At 42.1% G+C, this 12,756-nt stretch overlaps 1 protein-coding gene across 1 annotated transcript in view; it reads right to left on the bottom strand.

Moving 5' to 3' along the window:
* Positions 1-12,756, bottom strand: part of CREB5 (cAMP responsive element binding protein 5) — a 404,059-nt gene that overhangs the window by 346,839 nt on the left and 44,464 nt on the right. The window contains exon 4 of the mRNA XM_038765997.1: positions 5,103-5,224. Coding sequence (XP_038621925.1) covers positions 5,103-5,224 — 122 coding nt within the window. The remainder of the gene's footprint in view (positions 1-5,102; positions 5,225-12,756) is intronic.

Raw genomic sequence — 12,756 nt, 5'->3', positions numbered from 1 at the left:
ACAAATCAAGAAGCAGTGTGGTCTAGTGGAAAGAGCACAAGCCGGGTAGTCAGAGGACCTGGGTTCTAATTCAATTCAGAAGCAGCATGGTGTAGCGGAGAGAGCACGGGCCTGGGAGTCAGAAGGTTATGGGTTCTAATCCCACTTCTACCACTTCTCTGCTGTATCATCCTGGGCAAGTCACTTTACTTCTCTGTGCCTCAGTTATCTCATTAGCAAAATGGGGATTGAGAATGTGAGCCCCATGTGGGATTGTCTTGTATCCACCCCAGTGCTTAGTACCATGCTTGGCATATAGCAAACACCTAAGTACCATCATTATTATCTGCTGCTTGACCTTAGGCAAGTCATTTAACTTCTCTATCCCTCATTTACCTCATCTGTAATCTGTAAAATGGGGATTAACACTGAGTCCCATGTGGTACATGAACTGTGTCCAACCTGATTAACTTGTATTCAATCATATTTGTTGAGCACTTACTGTGTGCAGGGCACTGTACTAAGTGCTTGGGAAGTACAAGTTGGCAACATATCTATCTATCTATTGTATCTATCCCAGCACTTCATACAGTGCCTGGCACATAATAAAGTGCTTAACAAATATCATTTAAAAAAAAACCTAAAACCTTAAGGTCACTGCTAGCTTCTAGGCTTCATACGTTGGTTTTTCTAAGGAACTTTTTCCAGGAGCAATTCAATTGAAGAGAGAAGATGGAATAGAATTAGAGTGAAGGAGCCAACAGATTACGGTGGGAGAAAAAAAACTTTTTCTTCTGTAAGAATTTCCAGATTAGTGAGAGAGGATGATCACAGAGAAAACAAAAAATACTCAAGGCCTATGACAGCGTAGTAAAACTGGGAGTGTACAGTCTGTGGGTTGAGCAGAAAGATAGAAAGTGGAGCTGGATGCAGGGGAGTATGGGAGAGGTATGGGAGGGAGAAGTGTGGTCACTAATGGCCACAGAAGGCACTCACATCTACTCGAAATGCCTTTGCCAACCCAGAGAAAATAGCCCTATGTATCCAGGGTATACAATGGGACATAATGATCTCATATGGGACCTTGGACAGATTCCCAAAGAACCTACACCAGGTCCCTGGAGGAGCCCTTCTCCCTGCTTTACGCCATAGTCATCATTTCTCCTTGCAGGTTCTTGTGAATACAAGCACTCTGTACAAACCACAGCTCGAGGCAGGAAAGTTGAAATAAAAATATCAAGCATAAAAGTATCTGTTGGCAAAACCAGCTGAAAAAAAAAAGACATATATAAAACGGGATGGATGACCCCCCTAATGGGGAAAAAGAGATGAAAACCAGGGACTGAGTTAGCACCTACTCTGCCCACTCCCTGCTTCGACGCCTCCACAAAGATGACAGGGACGAGGCTACTGGCAGGCCTGGAGAAAGGTAGAGGGATCATCAGTTGCTTTGTAGCTTAGAAGACTCAAGGAGCTGGGATCGTAGCCTTCTCTGACCAGTTTTGGATCAGGTGCAGTCACCCATCTGGGAGCAGCAGAGGGGAAAGATGGGCTTCGAGAGGTCCAGGAGCTATCTTAGGGCAATCAGGATGACAGGATGGGGTGGGTCTCCAGAAGTTCAGCTGTCATCAACACGGATCCTCTTTTTATGGTATTTGTTAAGCACTAACTATGTGTCAAACACTCCTCGAAGCAATGGGATAGGTACAAATTAGGTCAGTGACAGCCCCTGTTCCACATGGGGCTCCCATTCTAAGTAGGAGGGAGAACAGGTATTTAAGCACCATATTACAAATGAGGGAATTGAGGCACAGAGAAGTGAAGTGACCTGCTCAAGGTCACACAGCAGTTGGAAGAGCCAGGATCAGAACCCAGGTCCTCTGACTCCCAAACCCATACTATTTCCATTAGGCCAAGCTGCTTCTCAGCATTAGGCCCCATGCACCTATCCACACGATCTGAGAAGGAAGCAGAGATTTCTCCCCACAACCCAGGGAGACCTATTGGATAAAGCAGACTTGGATAGGAGACCTATTGGATAAAGCAAGTCTGCCACATGCCTGCTGTGTGACTTTACGCAAGCCAAACAACTTCTCTGTGCCTCACTTTCCTCAACTATAAAAATGGGGATTCAATAACTGTTCTTCCTCCTACAAAGAGGAAGATCCATGTAGGACAGTGACCAAATACTGATTCAACTGTGCTTAGAACAGTGCTTGACACATTTTAAGCACTTAAATACCTTAAGAAACAAACAAAAAAAACCCCACACACAAAGAACACTAGGACAGAGCTTACTTCCTTCCCTAATCTTATTGTGGTTAGGGAACATGTCTACCAACTCTGTTTTATTGTACTCTCCCACGTGTTTAGTAGTGTTCCACACACAGCTACATGCTCTAAAAATACCATCGATGGATTGCCTGAGAGATTGAAAGATAATCTGAAACCACCACTTGCTTTCCCTCACCACTTTCACAGGGGTTGCTGGGCAATTTTCTGGACTAGGCTTTGCCTGTGGGATAGAGTTAGTACTTTAGGCAAAGACCTACCCTGACATCCACCTGGAGAATGAGGCAAGGGAAAAGAAGGGAAAATTTTTCACTTCCACTTTGCTATTTCCTACTTAGAAAGTGGTTACGTGTCTGTAAGTGAACTTTCAGCTATCAGTTCAAGCACTGTACCAGGAACAATTCCCAAGTTTGTCTCTAGACAGGAATATTTAGGCAGGAACCCGTTAAGCAGATTGCTAAGGTATCCAATCAACCTGGAAAATTTGAGGAATGAAATTATAGTGGAGAATGTTTTCTCTGAACACAAATTTTGACAAGAATGATGCTTGTTTGGGAGACTTCTAAACATGTGATAAGCTGACATTTTGAGAGAATTATGGCAGCAAGGATATGCTGTATGGGATGCTGCTTTTATCTTCAGTCAGAGCACCCAGGTCAAAGCAGAGTGAACAGTGGAAAGTGTCATGAAATGTGTAAATTTTATGAGCATGTTGAGGAGTAATATGTGAAAGAAGCCAACTTCTTCAGATTAAACCTCAGGAATGAAGATGTTGCTAATATTCAGTAAGTATTTGAGGTTGAGGGTATTGAAAAATTTGTGACCTCAGATACTCAGTACTTATGTTTACTGGCGATACTAAAAGTCCTAGTGGATAGAGCTCAGGGATGGGAGTCAGGAGACCTGGGTTCTAATCCTGGCTCCGCTACTTGTCTGCTGTGTGTCTTTGGGTAAGTCACTTAATTTCCCTGTGCCTCAGTTCCTCCTCTGCAAAATGGTGCTTAAATACTTGTTCTCCCTTCACTTAAACTGTGAGTCCCATGTGGGACAACCACTGTGTCTAATTGAATTATCTTGTATCTACCACAGTGCTTAGCTCACAGTAAGCACTTAAATAGAAATACGGTCATTAAAATCATTGGAGCTTAATTTATATGAAGAACAAAGCTTGAACATTCTGATTGAAAATTTCCTTTAGCCATTGTGAAAGGTTGTTGTAGAAGCTTCAGCAATCTAGGAACCTAGGCCATTACGGGTGCCCTGGATGGAAACTACACCAAAGTAGCACACTTCCCCCCTTCAAAGCCCTACTGAAAGCTCACCTCCTCCAGGAGGCCTTCCCAAACTAAGCCTCCCTTTTCCTCTGCTCCCCGTCCCCTCCCCATTGTCCTGACCTGTTCCCTTTGCTCTACCCCCCAACAGCACTTGCGTATATATGTACTTATGTATAATTATAATTCTATTTATTTTTAATGTGTATATATCTATGATTCTATTTATAACGATGCTACTGATGCCTGTTAGCTTGTTTTGATGTCTGTCCACCCCTCCCCACCGCTTCTAGACTGAGCCCATTGTGGGAAGGAATTGTCTCTGTTTCTGAATTGTACTTACCAAGCACTTAATACAGTGCTCTGCACACAGTAAGCGCTCAATAAATACGATTGAATGAATAAGTGGAATTGCCTTTAAAATTTGGTATTTTCTTTCAATGGGTTTCCAATATTGAACTCAATACCAAATATGAAAAACATTACAATCATCGGTTATAACAACTTCCCCCATATGCAATATTTTAAAAAATATAATGATTTTAAAAGTCTAGGATACATTTAACATTTTTTAATGAAAACAACAAATACCACAATTATTAGGTAAGTGCTTAGATGTGTCATGCATTGTACTAAGTGCTGAGGTAGACATAAGATTGCTGGGTCCCACATGGGGCTCACAGTATAGGTAGGAGGGAGAGCAAGTATTGAAGCCCCATTCTGCAGATGAAGGAACTGAGGCACAGAGAAGTTAAGTGACTTGACCAGGATTGCATACCAGGCAAATGGCAAAGGCAAGATTAGAAACCAGGTTTTCTGGCTCCCAGGTTCGTGCTCTTTCCGCTAGGCCAAGCTGCTTCTCTATGTTTAAAAGAATCTCTCAATGATCCAGAAGGTTTGTCAACTTTAAATCCCTGCATGTTCCAGTAAGGGGGAAGCATAGGAAAGGGGGAAGATCCTAATTACTGATTGAACTACTTACTAAGAAACAACAATAGTAAAAAAGGATGTAATATGGAGAAGGGACAGAAGAGGGCTGACTGTTAGGACCAGAACAAAAATGAGACCTATTTTCAATCTTTCCAATCTATTATTCTTTTCTCCACCTCCCCCCACCTTCATGCCCTCCCTTCATCCCTTTCTTTATCACATTCTGCCTGTACAAGATACTTTGGACAAAGTCAAACAACGGAATATAACTGCTAATCTTGGGTGGGTAAGATTGCAAACGTACCTGAATTTACCTCACAGCGTGGCAAATTTTGCTGAATCTGCCTCCCTTTAGAGCTGTGTGGCTTTGAATTTATTTTCTAGACAGCATTTGCCCTGTGGTTTATCTGGCTATGGAATTTATAGTCCAAAGCTATTCAGTCAACAACAGAGAATCAGCAGTTTTCACTCAAGTCAAACACTGTTATGAATAAATAAAAATCATTTTTCAAACCACATTACCACAATCTACAGTGCCACCTAGTTTTCAACTGAAGGTTTCTTACAGGTAATAGGGATGTGCAGCTCAAAATAAGCAGAATATAAAGGTTTTATTTCACTAAAACATACCCTTTTATTGTTCTCTTCTTCCTGTGCCTTTCTAAACTCGTGCTCTAGGGAACAGTCAATATCATTGAAGAGGCCCACTTCCTCACAGTTCTTCAGGAATCGTGTTGGTGTAGGAGTCTGATCTGAGAACAGATACCAAAAGGATCTACAATGGATCTTTTGCAGCAAATTCAAGGTCAAACAGAACTAGATTCTTTCAAATGAGAAGCACCAATATTGACCACCCTCTTTTCCCCAACCCCGCCCCCACCCCCAGATAAAAGAGCAATCATTTATAACTCAAAGTTAGAACATTCACTAAAGGAGGAGGAATGGTTCAATTTAGAAAGTATTTTATAACCCATATGGTCATCATGAGAGTTCCCCCAAATGGTCTACAGTTAGGGTTTGTCCTACCTAGGCTAAGTGTTTTGTTCTACATTTCTTCGAGAGAAGTGAGATACATATTTTTCCCCTCTTGAGGCAAAGCTGTACCTATTAGTGAACCAAAAGCAAATTCACGTGGAACACATGTGACCCTGAGCCAGTGTGAGACAGAAAACGTTGTCCATATATTGAGCTTATATTGCATTAAAACCATTTGAGAGTTTTTGAGACTGTACTAACAAATGGTATCAGCATAATTTTATAACAGTGTCTATCTCTCCCGCTAGACTGTAAGCTCCTTGAGGGCAGTGATCATGTCCACTGACTCTATTGTACCCTCCCAAGTGCTGGGCATTGTGCTTGGCTTCCATTTGGGACTAAATAAATGATTGATCAATTAAAAAGACCCACCCCACAAAAAACTGCCTTAACTTGAAAATATTCAGCCTATTTCCTCTTCCTCTGGTATCTCCATACTGTGAAAGAAGTGGTCTAGAAGAAGTGATTTAGCTTCTGTCCTGTAGACTCTTTGTGGGCAGGTAATAGCTCTACCCATTTTGTTGTACTGTGCTTTCCCAAGTGCATAGTACAATGTTCTGCACACAGTAAGTATTCAGTCAATCATATTGAGCACGTGCTGTGTGCAGAGCACTGTACTAAGAGAATGGAAGAGTACAATATAACAATATAAAACAAACACATTCCCTGCTTACAGCAAGCTTTCTGCCTAGAGGCCACTGACTGACTTCCATGTTCTAGATTTGCTTGGGAAGTCACCTGTCAGAAAAGCTGGAGCTGAAGCAAAACACCCCCATGGCAGAAGAGGAGACTAAAAAGTAAATTTTTCAAGTTCCATAAGCCTACTCTTTTAGGTAGCCATTTTACAATCATCATAAACAGATCTGAGCTAATGCCTGCCTCTACATAAAAATAATACCCTATCTATTCACAAGGGACAATATTTTTTTACCCAAATGCAAGAAATAGTGACCATTAGTAAACTACTCAAGAGAATTCAAAAGACAAAAGCATTTAGTAGAGCACAACAGAAGCAAAAGACTTTTTGTAATAGGGAGGCTTATAATCTATTATGGCCTCTAGAAATCACTCAGTAAATGGTATTTGAACACTGCTGTATGCAGAGCACTGTATTAAGCATTTGGGTGAATACAATAGAGTTTGCAAGCACCTTCCCTGCCCACAACAAGCTTACAGTCTAGAGATGTCTTTAGCCCAGGTCTGCAGTTTCCATGACCAGAGCAGGTCACTCTGTCCTGAGCCCAAGTTGGACACCAGACAGTTGTGGAAATGCCAGACTGGATGGGCTGCAGAAGGGATGGCACTCAAATAGTTGTCAACTCTCTCCCTGGGAGAAGTACTTCTCCCCACCTGTATTCATTCATTTGTATTTATTGAGTGCTTACTGTGTGCAGATCACTGTACTAAGCACTTGGAAAGTACAATTCGGCAATAAAGTGAGACAATCCCTGCCCACACCAGGCTTACAATCTGTAGGGATGTCAGCTCTTTAGTGGACATCCAAATTCCAGCTTTCACATCCCCCTCCTTCCTAAAGCAGCCTGATCCCTGGGATGGATTGCTTCCCCTTCACAACTTTCTCCCATGCTCCACCCCTTCATTGAAACCAGTGAGAACTTCACACACAAAAATCCCTGGGGTATGGAAGATAATTGCGATTTCACAGCTTGATTATCATCAGAAGCCAATATCAATAACCAGGTTAATGTAGTCTATAGGGTTATGTTTCCAACCATGAAATGGGGGCATTTTATTGGTATGGGACAAGACAATCCCTCAGTGATCTCAGTATTTCTGAAATGACTTTTTCATAGTTCACATTCCTGACAAACTGTACAGAAAAAAGTAAATCTTTCCCCTGAGCCTTCTGCTTCCCATTGAAAGCTTGTGAAAACTACACCTGCCGGGACTGGAATGTTCAGTCATTTGTCATTCAAGGAAGAAGAGTTCCTTGGTTTTGTTTTTTTTTTTCTCCAAATTCTTAGTTTTGCTCTTTACCCTTGAGAAGCAATTGAAAATTAAAGAGCAACCAGGAAAGGAGACTTCTCCATTCCAGTCCTGCTGGGCTCTGTGTTTAGGAACCTCCAGACTATAAATTTGCTGTGGGGAGGGAATGTGTCTGTTATATTGTACTCTCCCCAGTACCTAGTATAGCGTTGTGCACACAGTAAGCACTCAACAAATAAAAGTGACTGACTGACCATGGTGGCGGAGTGGAGAATCTCAGCAGCAATCTAGACCTAAGTGTCTAATACACTTAAACTCTGTCTCTGTATTCACTGCACATGCCTGGCCAGATGTGAAAGATAGGGGCAGGTTGACTTGCCAAGGCCTGGGGATGGACAGAGTCGAGTGACCGCTCCTGAGAGTGGGCCTGGCTCCCAAGCCCCTGGCTGGGGCAGACCAAACTGCTCAACCCAGGGTTTGAGGCAAACAGAATCAAAGAGCTTTGAAATGCCACACCACTGAGCTAGGAGCAGGGCAGGAAACTGGATCTAAGGTGAAATGGAGGGCTAGAATTGTGAGTGCTAACTAAAAGAGGAGGTGGGGGTGAAGAACCTGAGAGGAAACTAGCTCTCTTCCCCCCTTCAAAGCCCTACTGAGAGCTGACCACCTCCAGGAGGCCTTCCCAGACTGAGCCCTCCTTTTCCTCTGCTCCTCCTCCCCTCCCTATCACCCCTACTCCCTCCCTGTGCTCTAACCCCTTCTCTGCCCCACAGCACTTGTGTATATTTGTACATACTTATTATTCTATTTATTTTATTAATGATGTATATATATCTATAATTCTATTTATCTATTTTGATGCTATTGATGCCTTCCTACTTGTTTTGTTGTCTGTGTCCCCCTAATAGACTGTGAGCCCGTTGTTGGATAGGGATTGTCTCTATCTGTTGCCTAATTGTACTTTCCAAGTGCTTAGTACAGTGCTCTGCACACAGTAAGCACTCAATAAATACAACCGAGTGAATGAATGAATGAAAGATCTGGGATAGAGAGCCAGTGGTCAGAGGACAAGTCAGTGAGATGTGGAAAGGTGAATAAGATGAGGAGGGGGATAGGGGACAAGAAAAACAAGGAGAACACTTGTCTCTTCACTACTCTGAAGTCTTCAGTGGCTGCACATCTCCGTCTGCATCACACAGAAATGCCTGATCATTGGCTTCGGCTTTCTCCATTTTATGAGTCAACTTTTTTTACCCTCTACTCTTCAGCTGGCTTCCCAAACTAACCCAACTGTAGCCTACTTTCAACTCACCCTCAAGGGGGAAGGGGATGGGAGAGAACAGGAAAGAGACAGAGAAAGGAGAGGAAAGAGAGAAAGAGAATGAGGAGAAAAACAAGGACAAATATGGACAAGGAAATTGGTAAAATTTGAGGGAAGAGAGAAAGTACAATAGAGGTAATTGAAAGCTACAAAAGGATAAGGAGGGAGCAGAGCAGCAGGAGATGGAAATTGATAAGGAAATATTAAAATAACATGAATCCTCATAGGTCTCTGCTAGTAAAATTGCCTGAGTTCTGACCAAAAAGGAACTGGTTTCTAAAAAGAAGAAAAAAGAGGGGGGTAGTTCTGTGGTCTAAATAGAGGGCATCCCAGCCCCCAATCCTCTAAATGCCCAGCTGTTTGGCTGTCTACAATGACAGGGCCACCAGCAGTCACACACAGATAATATTTTCCCAATACAGTTCCAGCTCCACTACTAGTTTGCCTTGTGACCTTGGGTAAGACATTTAACTTCTCTGTGCCTCAGTTTCCTAAACTGGAAAATGGGGATTAGATACCTGCTCTCCCTCCTAGACTGTGAGCCTCATGTGGGACAGAGACAGTTTTCTACCTGATTAACTTGTATCTACCCCCCTAGCAATTAGAATAGTGCTTGATGAGTAGTAAGTGCTTAAATGCCACACACACACACAAACACACACACAAAAGGGAAAAGGATGCTAGCATAGATGCTGCCATCCACTAATACAGCAGAACAGTGAGTACAGGACTGTAATACTGATGATCTATTTTGTGCAGGACAAGGGGAGCATTAGTTGCCTGATGACAACTCTCAGATGTGCAGGTCTCAGAGTTACCTGGCACAACCAATATGGTGAGAGGGGTTGGGAGTTAAAGGAACAACATGCTCTGGCATCTTTGCTCTCATCAATTGGGAAACATCCTCGAGTTCTACTTTGTCAGTCCTTCACCATCTTCAGTGTTCAAGGAAGCCACCCACAATTCTCTTCCCTTAAACCCAGGAAAGAGGAAAAGAGTAATCATTGTACTTATTGAGCACTTACTCTATGCACAGCACTGTACTAAGCATTTGGGGGAGTACAAACAGAGTTGGTAGACATGCCCTGCCCACGATGAGCTTACAGTCTAGAGGGGTAATAATTATTTAGGATGTCTTAGTTTTTTTCCCCAATTTGGATTTTTCTCTAGCATGAACCAAATAAAAAAAAAAACAGCATTTGGAGTAAATGGCCCAATTTCTCCTTTTCCAGTGATTCAATTTTACTGAATAAACTATGCATTTGTTTCACAATTGAAATAGTACCTAGTATTACAGCTTTCAAATTCATTTTCAGCTGACTTGGTTGGCATCTCAAAATTGGTTTCACCCTTCATTAAAAATAACATAGAATCACTAATGAGCCTGGCTTACACAAAGAGCAAGTTTCAAGTAAATAAAACCTTTGAAAGTTTTTAATGGATGCAGCTAAACCTACATACTGTACATCAGAAGTAAAAGGGGAAAAAAAATTTCTCCACAGGGTAAGTCAAAAAGCCAAGACACTGTTATTTCACACCAGAAGTTAGAGGATAATAGCCATGGTCTCATAAATGAGAATACCTGAGAACCACACCTCAGTGAGTACAGACAGTATATACCACTTAGCAGCACAGACTTCAGCTGCATGAAAAATAATCATAGCTTATGCTCTATGTGTTGTTAATAGCTTAGGTGTGGTCAGTAAAGATGGGAGCTGTTCAAAGGATTTGGAGGATTGGTTTGGACAAGTATCCAGTGGCTTGGATGCTTGTTCTAAAGTCTGAATAGTTTTCCATTTCTTTTTCCCCCCTCATTACTTCCGCTCCTGATTCTAGACAAACTCAACCACCATACAGGGAATATGAGAACCACATTCCCGAACCAAAGTTAGTTAAACCTTTTCAAAACCTCAGAATAGGTTTGAGGCTGGTTTCTAGTCAATGGTTCTTCATTTCAAGCAGGCTTGTAGATCTCAATCATCAGTTGCCAGAGGTAGTTGGATGACAAATTGTTGCAATCAGAGCAGCTGAAGTCTTATCAACTACTGAGATCCTCAAAGACTCCAGAAATTCAATCAGCCTAAGTTGGCATGACAAAGTCAAGGAGGATACCATGGAAGGTCTCAATGGACCTCTCCTAGCTGTGTTCCCACCCCACCTGGAACATGGGGTGATAGCATGATTTATGTTTAGATTCTGTATTTTCAACAGCTATAGGGCTGTTGTTGAGAAATGAAAAAGAACCCAGTTTTCAAAACTTAAGAATTTAGAGAAGTCCAAGAAAAATTCCAGAGCCATTTAGGACTTTGGGGGAAAAGGCCAAGCATGAAATTATATATGAGGGCTAAAGGGTGGAAAAATCCTTTTGGGAAAATTAACAAAGTTTTTGTATTTGCTTCCCTTTTGGGGAAAGGAAAATCTTCTGAAGAAAGAAAATGCCTTGGAAATGGGCTGCTTTAGTATTAGCTGTCTTGGAGAGTGCCAACCGAGAGGAAAACATACTGTGAGCCTACCATTCACATAGCTGCCAGAGCATGCTCTGCAGGCCCGGCATTGTGATTCTTTTATTCATCCACCAGTGCTTGTGAATGGAAATATGACTGGCTGGGCACTACTACCAATGAGTGGCTACATACTCCCCACTTGTAAGAAATTTAACTTGCTCCCTTCTACCATTACCTGACTCCCAACAGCCCCTTCCACCATGGCAAATGATCATGATTTTATAGTGAACTGATAGGTCAAACACAAATCCAGAGACTGAGACCTGATTAGTTATTTTTAAAAATACAGGTGGTGAATCTGGTGTCTAATTTAGTAATAGGCACCTGGCTTGTTCAGCTACAAAACCTGAAAAAATCTGGTATTGCTCTGAAATAGTAGACCTGCCCCTCTTAAAGTCAAAGAGAAAATACGGATCACAATTCTTCTGCAAAAGTTTCAGTTCTACTGGCTGGTTGCTATCAGAGGTCAAACAAAATGATGACACCAAAAAAGTGTGTTTTTCTTGAATTGGGATTTTAAGTAGTGATAAAAGGTTAAAAAAAACACACTACATTTAACATCACAGCTAGAGTGAAACAATTTCCAAAATTGATAAAAATCTCAAACATCATTAGTTCAGTTTTACAACTAACTCTCTCACCTTCATTTACATGGGAGTGATACCATAGGCGCAAGAACAGCACTACGACTGACCTGCTGCTCCATCTCAGGGTGGGTGTTCTACTTCTCTCATGTGGACTTTCCCAGTGCCCTCAGTAGAATTAAAGGGCATTTTTGCCCAGGATCCTTCTAATTGCCACCAGCTTGCTCCTGCTTACTAATGGATTCCAGATGATGCTTTAACATTTCAGGCAATGTGAGGTGGCCAGCTCACAACTGAAAACTACTTTCAGCTGACTGGTAATGAGAATAGTGTTCAACACTGCCCAATCAGACTCCCAGCACAAAGCAAAGTGAGGAATTAATACACTTTTCCAGCTAACTCAGGGAAAAAATAATAGTATCTTTGTCTAATTTTCACTAGATCATGGAGGCAGGCAGAGTAGTTCCCACATAAATTTAAATTTCTACTTCCTTCTTGCACCCAGGATCAGTTGATTGATGCCAATGGGGAATATATTCAATTTTTAAACATTCCCTCTGGGGCTATCCAGCACCAAATAGTGCTGTGAACCTTTCCTCACCCAACTACCTTGCATTTTCTTCCCCAGAGCAGAAAAATTGTTTAAACTGGAGCCTGAAAGCTAGAGATGATTCATTTCATCTAGCCTACTGACAGGTCAGCCCCACTTTTTTAGCACTTCATTCATTCACTTGCATATATGGGCATGTTACTCCTCTCCTCAAAAATCTCCATTAGCTACCAATCAACCTACGCATCAGGCAGAAACTCCTCACCCTCAGCTTCAAGGCTCTCCATCACCTCACCCCCTCCTACCTCACCTCCCTTCTCTCCTTCTACAGCCCAGCCCACAC

The sequence above is a fragment of the Tachyglossus aculeatus genome, chromosome 2 (genome assembly GCF_015852505.1).
Source record: "Tachyglossus aculeatus isolate mTacAcu1 chromosome 2, mTacAcu1.pri, whole genome shotgun sequence".
Classification (NCBI taxonomy): domain Eukaryota; kingdom Metazoa; phylum Chordata; class Mammalia; order Monotremata; family Tachyglossidae; genus Tachyglossus; species Tachyglossus aculeatus.
This window is presented reverse-complemented; position numbering and strand designations above follow the sequence as displayed.